Source organism: Saccoglossus kowalevskii, chromosome 1, assembly GCF_978046115.1.
Source record: "Saccoglossus kowalevskii chromosome 1, keSacKowa6.1, whole genome shotgun sequence".
NCBI classification, from domain to species: domain Eukaryota; kingdom Metazoa; phylum Hemichordata; class Enteropneusta; family Harrimaniidae; genus Saccoglossus; species Saccoglossus kowalevskii.
The window spans coordinates 41,728,812-41,741,074 of NC_140641.1; the positions used below are offsets into that span (position 1 = coordinate 41,728,812).

The window sequence follows — 12,263 nt, forward strand, 5'->3', positions numbered from 1 at the left end:
TGTTATTTACTTTGGGACTAGTGGGCGCTCGTAATCTCGCGTGGCAACAACAAAGGACACACTTAAATTTATTTGACACTCCTTGTCTTTATCGAACTATGAATTAAAAAGGCAATAGTAAATTAATGGTTGAGTACATTGTCAGATAGTCTAGAAATACTGGCTCTTTCACGGTGACACTAGCATACAGTAAGAAACGCTTAAGAAAGCACGGGTTCAATCTGATCCATTCTTAAGATTCGGTCTAGATCTATTTACGATTCATTTATAGCTTCCTGGTTACTGTAGTGAATAATCATAGTTAAAAAGGATTTGTATATTCTAAAGTTGTCAGCCCATGCTAACTGCTGTTTATTCCAATGCGTGAACGCAATTGAGTCTAGCCGATGTGCAAACATATGAGATTAGCTATTTTTAGCCCATACTTGGTGTAATAACTTTTATGGGTCTACTGATGGAAACCCCCTTCTTCTAAACTTATTCCTGCATATTTTAACCTTTCCACCCTCAACTGATATCTTAGCACAATACAAGCTAAAAATATATATGCTCATATACGCCAATTGTTTTCTGTTTCGATGACAATGAGGTGCAGTTCCTCTTGACTATAGGAGGGATGTTAGAGCCGTTAGATGTCACCAGTGAAATGACTGCAACGATTAGGCGTCCAATGGTCAAACATTTATCCACATCTGGTCACTTATTTATTTATGTTTTGTGCTGGTCGACAGTTCTGGGCACCGTTATTGTATCTCTGAAATTGTTGGTTATTGTAATTACATATGCTAGGGTCTACATGACAAGACTGTGCGGTAACATCTCTATCAAATTAAGCTTAATGCCTTATCCTGGTGTCACCATTGAGTCTGTGGAACATTCAGTAGATTTAGCCTCCCCGTGGAGTTTGTTGCACCGTCACCCAAGGTACAATGGCCAAGTTCTTTTCATTGATTCTGTAGCAAGCTAAAGTAAAGGGTCAACTCTTATTTTATGTTAAATCCCAAGTAGGATTTGAATTGAATAATTATGTGTCCATTACACCACCGTGCTGCCGATGGTCTGCTACACCACCATGCTGCCGGGGTCTGCTAACTTACTCATTTAAATCATATTATAGACTTATGCAACATTACAGTAATATTGAAATATCCATTTTATTGTTTTAACAAATTACGCAATTAACATAATTCCTTGTTTCTAAAGTTAATTTGTGTGTGGTGAAGGGGTTAAAAGTAAAACGAAATTATGTCTAGATATTTACGCCAAGTTGTTGACCTTTCCTTGATATCCAGATATTTACGCCAAGTTGTTGACCTTTCCTTGATATCCAGATATTTACGCCAAGTTGTTGACCTTTCCTTGATATCCAGATATTTACGCCAAGTTGTTGACCTTTCCTTGATATCCAGATATTTACGCCAAGTTGTTGATCTTCCGTTAATATACAGGTGTTTACGTGAAATTGTTTATATCCAGATGTTGCCCCACTTTGTTGATCTTTCCATTAAATGGTGTATTCAATCGCATACATATTTCAAATAAATTATATTATTTATCACAACACTGAATATTATCACTGATATATATATGAAAATATCACGTATTTAAATTGAGTGTAATAATAAGTATGACTCTCATATCGTCCGTGTAACCACCAAGAAAGCGCCCATTATCTTCAGCCATCTTATCATCATCAATTCTCCTGTCAAATAAACACATTGATCAGTTATGCCAGTCGTGTGGTTACACGTATGAGTATTTCGTTCTCGCCAGTTCAGATTTATTTGGCATTATGCAAATTATTCCCATCACAATAAGAAACATGAACCCTGGGTCTAAACTTTAGATTGTGTTCGCAATCATATTTAGATGTACTATACCAATGTATTAACAATTAAACAATTATTTATTTAATAATACAAATTCAAAACTATTGGTTGTATCTTCCGACCAAAAATAAACAACGAACAAATAAATAGTTTTTAGTAAAAATTGAAAAATGTGAAAATAACACACGTGCTATATTTATTACATGTAACCACTCCCATTTCATCAAAGGTGTGAGTCAATGCTTTACCAAGTAACGTTCATGTGTCAGACATCGGAGATTAGCGACGGCTAGGGGATTTTACACTTTTATTCTTTCCACACATAAAAATGCGTTGTCTAGAGGTGGAACAGGCTAACTTGTAAATCATGTGGAAATTGTAAAACAATTACAAATTCTTGATATTTCTTGAGTGAAATGTTCCATCGAATAAAAGACAAAAAGCAAGTAAAAATTGGGTGATCCCGAACTTTGTTTCCGTGAAAACAATGATTTGCAATTTCCCTATAACACTATTTGTCGGCCATTTGGGATTGTACAATTCATAATTCAAACATTAGTTCAGGTACCACAGCGACTGCCATAGAATAAATATCTGCCCTAAAAGTGTGTTAGCTGCGTCACAACTATCATTAAACCAAATCGTTTTAGGCCAATAACACGAATATTGATTAGAAGGGGGGACTAAATATCTTAGAAGTTACAAATAATGAACTGTATCTTACCTTCACCAATCATCCTTTATTGTTTTCGTATTTTATCACATGTTTTACAGACAGACACTGTCTTCCATCCAATCACTTGTCTGGAAATAAAGCACATGGCCAGATAATAATTATAAAGTATGTGACATACTATAATACAGATTTCAATCAAGATCGTTAAAATAGGAATACCTTAATCCTGACCATGTAAAACGATAAAGATATCGAGTTTCGTATACGCAGTCGCCGGTTTCGTAAACTCGCTGTCGAGTGGAGTAGTTCCATCTACATCTACAAAGATCTTTGTCAGTATCTAACTCGCGAGGCATTTTGGTGTTTTGTGTGACAAAAACATACAATGGTGCGATATTTTTCGACTTTTATACTTTTTTTTCGCATAATTTATAAAAATTAGTTAACCAATAACTTACCGTTTTTCATTCCATTTTCGTTGATTACGCTACCAAAATATCTCTGACAACACGTAATGCTCTCCCATTGGTCGACTGAAATGAGTGTCAGTGCATAAACAGTTTGGAAAACTGAAATTTTAGTTGTGAAATACATCAATAATAGTGTTATTCGTGTAACGCCTCGGTAGCCAGGATGCTACAATAGTTTATTGTCGACATAACGGTTGTAGTTTGCGTTCTTTCCAGTCTCGACAATTTATCGTGTAGAAATCAGCAAATTGGCTAAAGCAGAAAAATGCACGACCCCTGTGACAAATATGGTGAATGTCACGCATTGGATAGTCCGACTCCTGATTGGCCAGTGGGGTCATCATATCATGCAGAATGTTCGTGTTCTTTGTAAACATATTATTCAATCTTCGGCAGTATTTTTTCACTAAAAGTCCCGACTATCCAAGTTTAATGGGTATTCAACAAAAATATTCGTCATCGTACTACGAAGAACTCGTTAACTCCTTGCCGAAACTCCCGTATTAGGAATGACACAATGGGAGTTTCCAAAACCACACAGCTGTCACTCCGTCTGTAATGAAGTTAGTGGCGTTTCTGTGCTCGGACAGTCGACATCAACAGACAGGTGTGATAGAATCACACCAAATGCAGTCACGAATAGACAATATTTTTACTCTGTATAACGTGTGTTTGTCCTTCGTAACGTCAACTAATATGGCCGACGAGTCCGACTACTGTAATGTTGATACCAAGGCGAGGTTAAAAGATGCGACAGGTGAGATTGGTACTGGCGTGCGCATTGCAGAACCACTGGATAATGATTCTGTTTTGAACACAGTAGTCCAACAGAAACTCAGAGAAGGTAAGACATATTTAATACATATATTTCCACATCATGTTGTTCTTTGGCGCCCATCATGTTTCCTCGGTCAAAATACCAACAACAAGTTTTGAACAAAGTCATGAAAAAATACTACTATTGTGTGTCATGTTTAAAATGTGATATATTTTCAATGTAATGTGACAGTCTGTTCTCACTAAAATAAAAATCTCTTTAATATTTGTTTTCATAACTGTTATTGGTAAATCATTGATTGTTTCAGACAGCGAAATGTGAGCAGCGAGTTTTAGTGTAAACTAAAAATCTGGACTAAACCAGATCTAACTCGGTCGAACTTATATTGACATTTGATTTACTGCCAATCGAAACAAAATGCGCTCATATATATATTTATTTATATTTAGTGATTGTCTTAAACGTAACCACTCCCCGTTCCAACAATGTATGTGTCAATCTTTCGTAAAGTACTAGTCGGGTCCTACAATGACTAATGGGGAATTTAACATTGCTCAATCCATCGAGATTGTTCGCGGTTCTGATAAACAACTATCGTGTTTTAAGTTATCGTATACATCGGAACTTTACACAAACAAATTACATGACTAGAAAAATAAAAGCTACATTCGTAGCTGCTTATCGCGGTCAGTCGATGATTCGTTAGTTTAGTTTGACATGTATGCGTGCCTATTCACATACATATGAATCTTTGAATCCTCAATGCATTAAAAAATACTAAAAATGGGTGGAATCATATCTTCAACATTGTGACAATATAGTTATGGTTTTGACCGCATATTGCTTTGAAAACAACCAACACTACTGGTATCTGGTGAAGTTTAAATATGTCAGGTGTGATGAATTCTCTTCATCAAGTTAAACTAGTGCCGGATCACAACATTACAGATCATTTTATTGATGTGCACTTTCAATGTGTATAGACAGAAATAGAAAAATATATATATACTTATGTCTATTTGTTTTTGTTTTTTTCTAGCAAGAGAGAAAAAACTCAAAGCGGAAAAAAATGACCAATAGGTGGAAAGGAGAAAATCCAGATACGAAACTGGCGTCATGACGTCGGTCATACCAGGAGATAGCAACATCCAGCCACGGAATCGACGAATCATGACATCTAGGGTTATCGTGATTATCATAAATTGTGATAATATCACTGATGAAATTATGCTAGATATGACTACCAGATATTATGCTACTATGACTTGCTCAGTTATTGAACTATTATTCCATCTTGTGACGAGCACATCAGATTTGTTAACTTCTCAATATACAATTAGTTTTACTATAATTAATGATTTGATGGTATATATCCACTATGACTAATGATTGTTCTTTAATATCAAAAGAACCTCTTCATACAGTTCGTACAGCTTTGTTTTACTTACGAAATGACAACGATTGTATGGACACATATTTACTAGAGATCCGAAATTTTTATAAGCTCGTCATAGATACATGTCCGGGTATTAAACTAGAATAAAACATGATCGTATTTCTGTAATTGATTGTGATATTTGTTTGTGTATTACTGGGGCTATTTTGCGTTAATGTCGATCGATAGCGCCCTCTATGCATAGACTTGGCTTAGTCAACTTGATCAACAGGTTGTCAGCCCATAGGTCCATATAATATGATGCATTCTTTACGTTCCCATGAAAATAAAATCAGGATTTAATTATGTCTCCATAATTCTGCCATGTTGGTGTCTGTGTACACATGGAATGATTACACAACATCAGGTAAATTTGAAATCCAAACCCGGTATACATCAAACGATGTCATGTACATTAATCAGTTAGTATGCGGTTATGCCATTTACAATGTGCAGCAGTTTGAGAGCGCTCTTTAGCTGCAATGAATGTTCTCGGTGAATAAAATGTTGCCATATGATCCCATACCGGACACACTTAGACATACTGGCTCGATTCAAGCTACCATTGTCGATTCTCTCCTTCATTTAAACAAAGATGTTAGTAAGTGCGTGTTTGATTAAATAAACGATAATATAGGTCACCATGCTGCTTGCGTAGTACACTGTTTCTTTATTTGTGCTTTTTTCTCCCCATTCAAAAGTAGAAAGTCTTCAGCCAGAGTTGACTTTTATCATGTAATGGTCACGTGACCACACAATATAACACAGTTTTTGAGCTGACTTGTCGATGTGCAGTAGCATGTGTGCCCATATATTCAACTAAGTGTCATTGACCTTAAACAAGATTTCTGCGCATCTCTGTAATATTTTTCATGTCAAATTTTGACGAGTGAGAAGGTCATTGCTTTGCGTGGTGTCTGAGGCGAGGGTCGGGTGGTGTCTGTCACATTGTTTGTGTTCAAATTAGATTTATGTCATGATAAAGTTTGCAACTGGACTTTACTCTATATTCTCTCAAATTGTTTTTGCAATAACTGAAACAGTTTGTTTATTTATTATATATACATTTTTGATTTGCTATTTTCATTTCTATTTTTTATGTTGAATTTATATTATAGATTTCTATATTGTTTTCAATATTTTTGTCAATGACTTTTTTCACTATTTTGTTTTGCAGGTTTTTATCCAGTTCTCAATTTTCTCTGTTGTCATTACGTACTAGTATTTAATCTTCGAACAACTCATTACCTCATGGACTTACAAAACCATCAGTCTGGCGGACTAAATAAGATAGAAACCTGGCGAAAAATAAACAAGTCAGCTTTGCCTCTATGTTCATATTCTACCAGTTTTCTACCCTATACACACCCAGAAGTTCATTTACCGCCCTCAACGTGTCTGATATAAACATTTAGGAAATAAAAGTGATTTATACTAGTTTCCGCTGAGGGCGTAATTACAAGAATCACCAAACCATTGGTAATTTCAATATGAGCTAAGCGCGTTGTCATTTCACATTTTTTGAACTTGTAGATATATTAGGATTGTGAATATGTACGTCCAAAAACAGCGCACTGCTATTCATAAGAAGCTTACAGTTACATGTAATGTGTCCAATCACGTTACATTGCATATATGCATAAAGTGCAAGGAAAACGGATATTTTTGAAAGTCGACGACAGTCATCAAAATAAGCACAACCATTAGAGTTAAAAACAACAAACAACGGTTATTACAGAAAACACAAACTTCTGATAAAATAATTTTTACATGAATTTATATATGAGAAAATGAATTGGATAGTTAAAGTCATTGTCGATCGGTCAAAATCAAGGACCCCTGATTGGTCAATTCGACGACCTGCTGATTCCCAATTAGACAGCAAGCCCGGGAGACGCCGTTTTAGATTCCGATAACGCGAGGATTCTTAGGACTACATAAGAAAAGTTCATTGAATACAGTTTACTCATAGTTTACCAGCCAAAGAATTTTGATTTTTTTTTTCATGCTGGGCCGATCGCAACGAATAATTTACGTTTTCATTCCCCTCTAGTAATTCAATATGTGCCGGCTTACCACTTTATCTGTGAAGCCAAGCAAACATGGATGCGTGCAGAGAGCTGAGGATGGATAGAGAAAGAACATGTGTTACATTGTTCACAATGTGAGTCATGGGAGAGCGGTATTGGCTTAAGCAATACGCTAAATATAGGAAGAAACGATGTAACTGCATAAACGCTCAAACGAAAGAACAAGTATGGTCTATACTTGTACTCGTTATAAAGTTATAACCAAATGTACTAATTAATCACCAGTTAAATTTCGTAGCAAATAACAGGCCTTGAATTCATTCAACACAGTATGCCAGGATCATCTACTTATAGGCCGCTAAGCATAAGAACTATAATCTGGGAGGCATCACAGGTGGCCTGTGATATGTATTTATTGTCTAAACATTCATAAGAATACACAGAATAAATATATGAGATAATTTCAAGCTGCAGTGTTCGGTACTTATTGTAATACTATGAAGACAATGGCGTCAAGCTCTTCTCTACATACTAATTGACTCGTGAACTTCAACTTATATTAGCTCCACGGGAAAGGAGGCCGGATATACCATGGATACCCGTCCGTGCGAATCAATATGCCGTATAACAAAAAAGGACTATCACGTGCACTACAAGTAAGTGATATGCCAACGCATACCTCTGTACTCAGAAACACTCACACTGCAATGAATCGAAGAAATACTGCATGCGTACGTGGATCATATCTCTGGTTTTGAACACTGGTATCAACTTGAACTGCATATATTGAATGACTCGATATGTTCCATGCGTTCATACGATCACGTGACCAACATAAACAGTCTGTCGCGTAGTGCGGTGTGCCGTGACGTTGACAACAAGTCCGTCAACAATAACATACGAAGTCTTGTTCGGGGCAATAACACGACGTCGTACTGCTCGTAATCTTTAGTATTGTATTACATATAAAATAGTCGAGGACAGGGAGTGAGTGGGCGTTTTCAGAACTCATGCTGAACCAAACATCGTTCTAGCTGTAGTGATTTCATTTCATTGAACGCCGTATCATTTATCCGACACACCAACGCGATGAACCAATCGTGAGCCCTTGATAATAAGATATTCAACACTGAAAGAAAGTTGTCAAAATAAATTTGTCGTTATCATATCAGTGTTCATATCAATAATACTGGTTTGAAACCAGATCATGATTAACATCAATATCATTTGATATGTAATACAATTCAATATTATAAATATTAATATTATGTAAACAGTTTCAAATAGGTTGGCAATTGATGAAAATGACTTAAAATAGAGTGGGGGTATTCGTGGTAAGAGAATATTTATTTTCACACTCACGCTTTAGTTCAAGTTGATTCGCTGTTTATTCCGTCTCAATTGACCCTGTAACAACGTGACGCATACATACATACCATTTAGTTGTTACGTAACAATGACCCCATATAAAATTACCTTTGTGTTTGTCAATGAACCTGACAATGTATGCTTCCGTGAATAGAATCGAGGGTCATCAAGGTTTTATTAAACGACCTCGTTTTATTATGAATAGATGCCAAGGCCATGTGAGGTCGATCCGTGTATTAATGTGTGGGCATCACCAACGATGCATTGAGTCGGCTTTGTTCTCCCACACCGATAAATACGTTGTTGTTTTCCTTGTCATTTCAGTCTGCGGTATGGGTTAGACAAGGTAGGCATCGGTTCATCTGACACGGCTCCAGACACTTGGCTGTGTGTTTGATTGTTGTCGTTGCAGTCTCATTATCACAGTATGCTGCGTGCTGTTTTAACACTGATCATATCCTTCTATCATATAGGTAAGATATGTATCTTTCATTTCTATTATTCTGAGTTGATATTTATTCACTTTACATCCAGTTTTGAACACTGTACTGAATTAACCGTTCTGGCGTATGAAATAATTAAAAAGAAAAAAAATGAAGTTCGGGCAATGGTTGTCAATGGCTCACTAAATGAAGTTAGCATTGTTTATTTGCACAGTTACTAATACAAACTATTTGTATATGATTTACAAAAACGTGAAAACTAATTCTAATAAGTGACCTGAACTAATCGCAATGTATGGAATCGCAAAAGTCCAAGGTTCTAGAATAAATGACTGCGCATGCTCAGGTGTAAGTGGTATCGCTGTGAACACTTCTTAAACATGTGTGCACATGTACAAGGGCATTGACATAGTATGATCGATCGCTGTGACAACGTGATAATATTGAATAGTTTTGGCCATCGTTAATAGAGGCAATGTCATTAAATGAAATTACACATAACAGGGATGTCCAATATCACAATGATACACCTACAACGCGTGTCCAATAGCACGTGTACTCTTTTGAAGAAAAGAAACTAAATCTCATAAATGGAGCATTGAGTGAAATTTCAATTTCTGAAGAAAAAAAACACCATATTGGTATTTGTTGTACAGGTGCTGCTGATCATAATTGTACCTTTTATACATCCGAGGCATGGTGTAATTCATCCTATAACGGTTATCATATTATCACGAAAACGTTTGTAGATCGTTGTAGTCAGCCACCGCAAGCTTTGGTACAAATTAGGGTGAGTACACACATCAATATAAATATATATAAGATATGTACAATGTATGTGCAAATACCGTGATATTAGAGCCGGAAAAATACCTTAATAATTTATTCCAGAATTTGCATGCACCATTTCTCGTGTTGTTACTGCTTGATATTAAAGTGAGTATATTCCACTGGTATACGGAGACCTTGACATGTAATAAAAACATCGTAAAATCTACGATAGACGACACTGAACCACCTGTTGTTTGTATTACCACATAGGCACCACAATTCACTGTGGTACATGACCATGTGTTTAAAGAAGGTGAAGCTGAAATTAATGTCGATCGATGGACTGGAGTGACTGCGCATGTGCTCATCAGACGAGAAACGTTACACGGCTTACGAGTACAGGTGAGATAGCAAGGCATATGATGGCGCCATAAATATTAAATGTGAAAAGAGCTTTAGACTGCCATCAGCGATTGCAATGATACTATGGGATATTTCTTTCCAAGTTAACTCCTATACGAGTTATTATTTTAATATAGTGCAGTGCGTTCAGTTTAAGTTGTTCTTTATAATTTTATTTATTGTGGGGTTTTTTTCAGATGGACTATCATGTTTATAGCCTATCAAAGGGTGTGGTTTATGATCATATGTTTGACATAAGCAAACATAACTGTCCTGCTCTTAACGTAGGTAAGTGAACCACTCGTTTTCCATGCCTGGGTAATTAATGCTACATGTAATGTAATCAAAAGTTATGTATATTATATTTTTGTTAAACACAGTGGAAGATGGTCTTTCTCACCGAGGCAAAATAGCAATTGGGATCGTCATAGCTGTATTATTCTTTGCCGTGGTAACTACCAGTCTCCTGCTGTACTTGAAGACAAGGCGATCGTCAAATTTACGGAAGAACTCGCTTGTGGTGAACATGCAAATAGACGCCGTCGAAATGCCATCGCGACCCAACGTCCATTACAAGAATACCGGTGAATGCCATAGGGAACCGAAGAAAAACGACCCGAACGAGCATACAACAACCAATAGCGGAAAGAGAGACAAAACTGTTGATGTTTCACGTACATTGCCAGTGTCGAAGCCAGCCGCCGACGAGCGTGTACCTTATGTATGTTAATAGTTTATAATTAATTCGTTAGCGATATCATTATCGCACACCACGTAAATTGTTATATATAACGTAATTTGTTTTGTTCGTTTGGTGTAACGCTAAGATTCGTGAAATGCTTTACTGCTGAGACATTGGTGATCCCGTTTGATATAACTATTGTGTTTACAGAAGAACACCTCCTTGCGATACGTGATGGATGACCGATGGCTGACATCGTCTATTGTGAGAACAACTTGTCTAGAGATTGGATAAGTGTGCAAGTGAATAGAACAGTTATTTATAGTTGACACTGACGTACTTTCGAAATCAAAATACATGTTTATTGGTTCTGCATATAGTAATAACGAAGCATTGATGTACAACATAAGTTGAGTTCCATACCCATTGTATGGTGCACACATCACAATATGTCACACTACTTATAGAGATTATGACTGTCAATTAATATAATACTCCATCAATATAGTCCATTTTTTACTCTTACATTTTTATATATCAAGTTAATGAAGTATGTCTCGCTTAACGTGACTCCAAAAGTTAGGACCTCAGGACTATAAATATTGTATGTAAATACTAAAATCGGCTACAATTGACTTAACACATTTATATTACGTAATCAGGAACCGTTCCCCACGAAAACATTCACATTTATTTATTGTAGGATGTATTTTGCATTCTACTCAAGAATTGACCGGTGACAATCATGTAGTAATTAATTCTTGGTTTGGTTTGATTTGTTACGCTGATTATTTAACTCCCTGGATGACGTTTTTTTATGTGTGATGTGTTTGTGTTTTATATTGCTGTACTTATGTGCATTTAATTGCGATGTCTTGATTCGAATTACGATCCAAGAATTGCTCGGTGTCAATCATGTTGTAATTAATTTAACTCTGTTTCATGTTGGCGTCGTTTTCTTAGTGCGTGTTTTAGTGATATTATTATTTATATGTGTATATGTATTGAGGTGATGGTGATGTATTGCGAGTAAAGTTGCCGACGTTTGTTGGTTTACTTCACGAGTGTGCGTGATACATACAAAAAAACGTCCGCACGTGTTTTCATTGTTGGTTCATTTTCATTTGTGATCTGTAGTTGCACAAATGTGATTTATAGTTGCACAATAACACATACACTAAACGTGTATGCCGGTAATATTTCATTCTTGGTTTATTTGATTATAGTGTTGAGTGTCTGTGAATCACGTTTTTATGTGTGACGTGTGATTTTTTACATTTCAGAACTTGTGTATTTATTTACGATGCCTGTTTATCTGACATACGACTCAAGAATTGCTTAGAGACAATCATGTTATGTTCAATTTATTTCGATTTTTA

General features: G+C 36.1%; 2 protein-coding genes and 1 long non-coding RNA gene across 3 annotated transcripts; 2 read left to right on the plus strand and 1 right to left on the minus strand.

The window, feature by feature from the left end:
* Window positions 1–1,135: 1,135 nt before the first annotated feature.
* LOC144344594 (uncharacterized) lies at window positions 1,136–2,869 on the minus strand. Its single transcript, XR_013419215.2, has 3 exons — window positions 2,725–2,869; window positions 2,554–2,633; window positions 1,136–1,702 (listed from the first exon to the last, which is right to left on the minus strand). It is a non-coding gene; the product is annotated as an uncharacterized LOC144344594 (long non-coding RNA).
* A 536-nt stretch (window positions 2,870–3,405) lies between these two features.
* Window positions 3,406–5,317, plus strand: LOC144344600 (uncharacterized). The gene is made up of 2 exons (XM_078006461.2): window positions 3,406–3,819; window positions 4,793–5,317. Exons 1-2 carry the CDS (start codon window positions 3,534–3,536, stop codon window positions 4,831–4,833), a joined length of 327 nt encoding a protein of 108 aa, XP_077862587.1. The 5' UTR covers window positions 3,406–3,533; the 3' UTR covers window positions 4,834–5,317.
* A 2,518-nt stretch (window positions 5,318–7,835) lies between these two features.
* On the plus strand, window positions 7,836–11,391 carry LOC100368667 (uncharacterized). The gene is made up of 6 exons (XM_078006458.2): window positions 7,836–7,874; window positions 8,999–9,059; window positions 9,686–9,819; window positions 10,071–10,202; window positions 10,400–10,490; window positions 10,583–11,391. Exons 1-6 carry the CDS (start codon window positions 7,836–7,838, stop codon window positions 10,930–10,932), a joined length of 807 nt encoding a protein of 268 aa, XP_077862584.1. The 3' UTR covers window positions 10,933–11,391.
* Window positions 11,392–12,263: the final 872 nt, after the last annotated feature.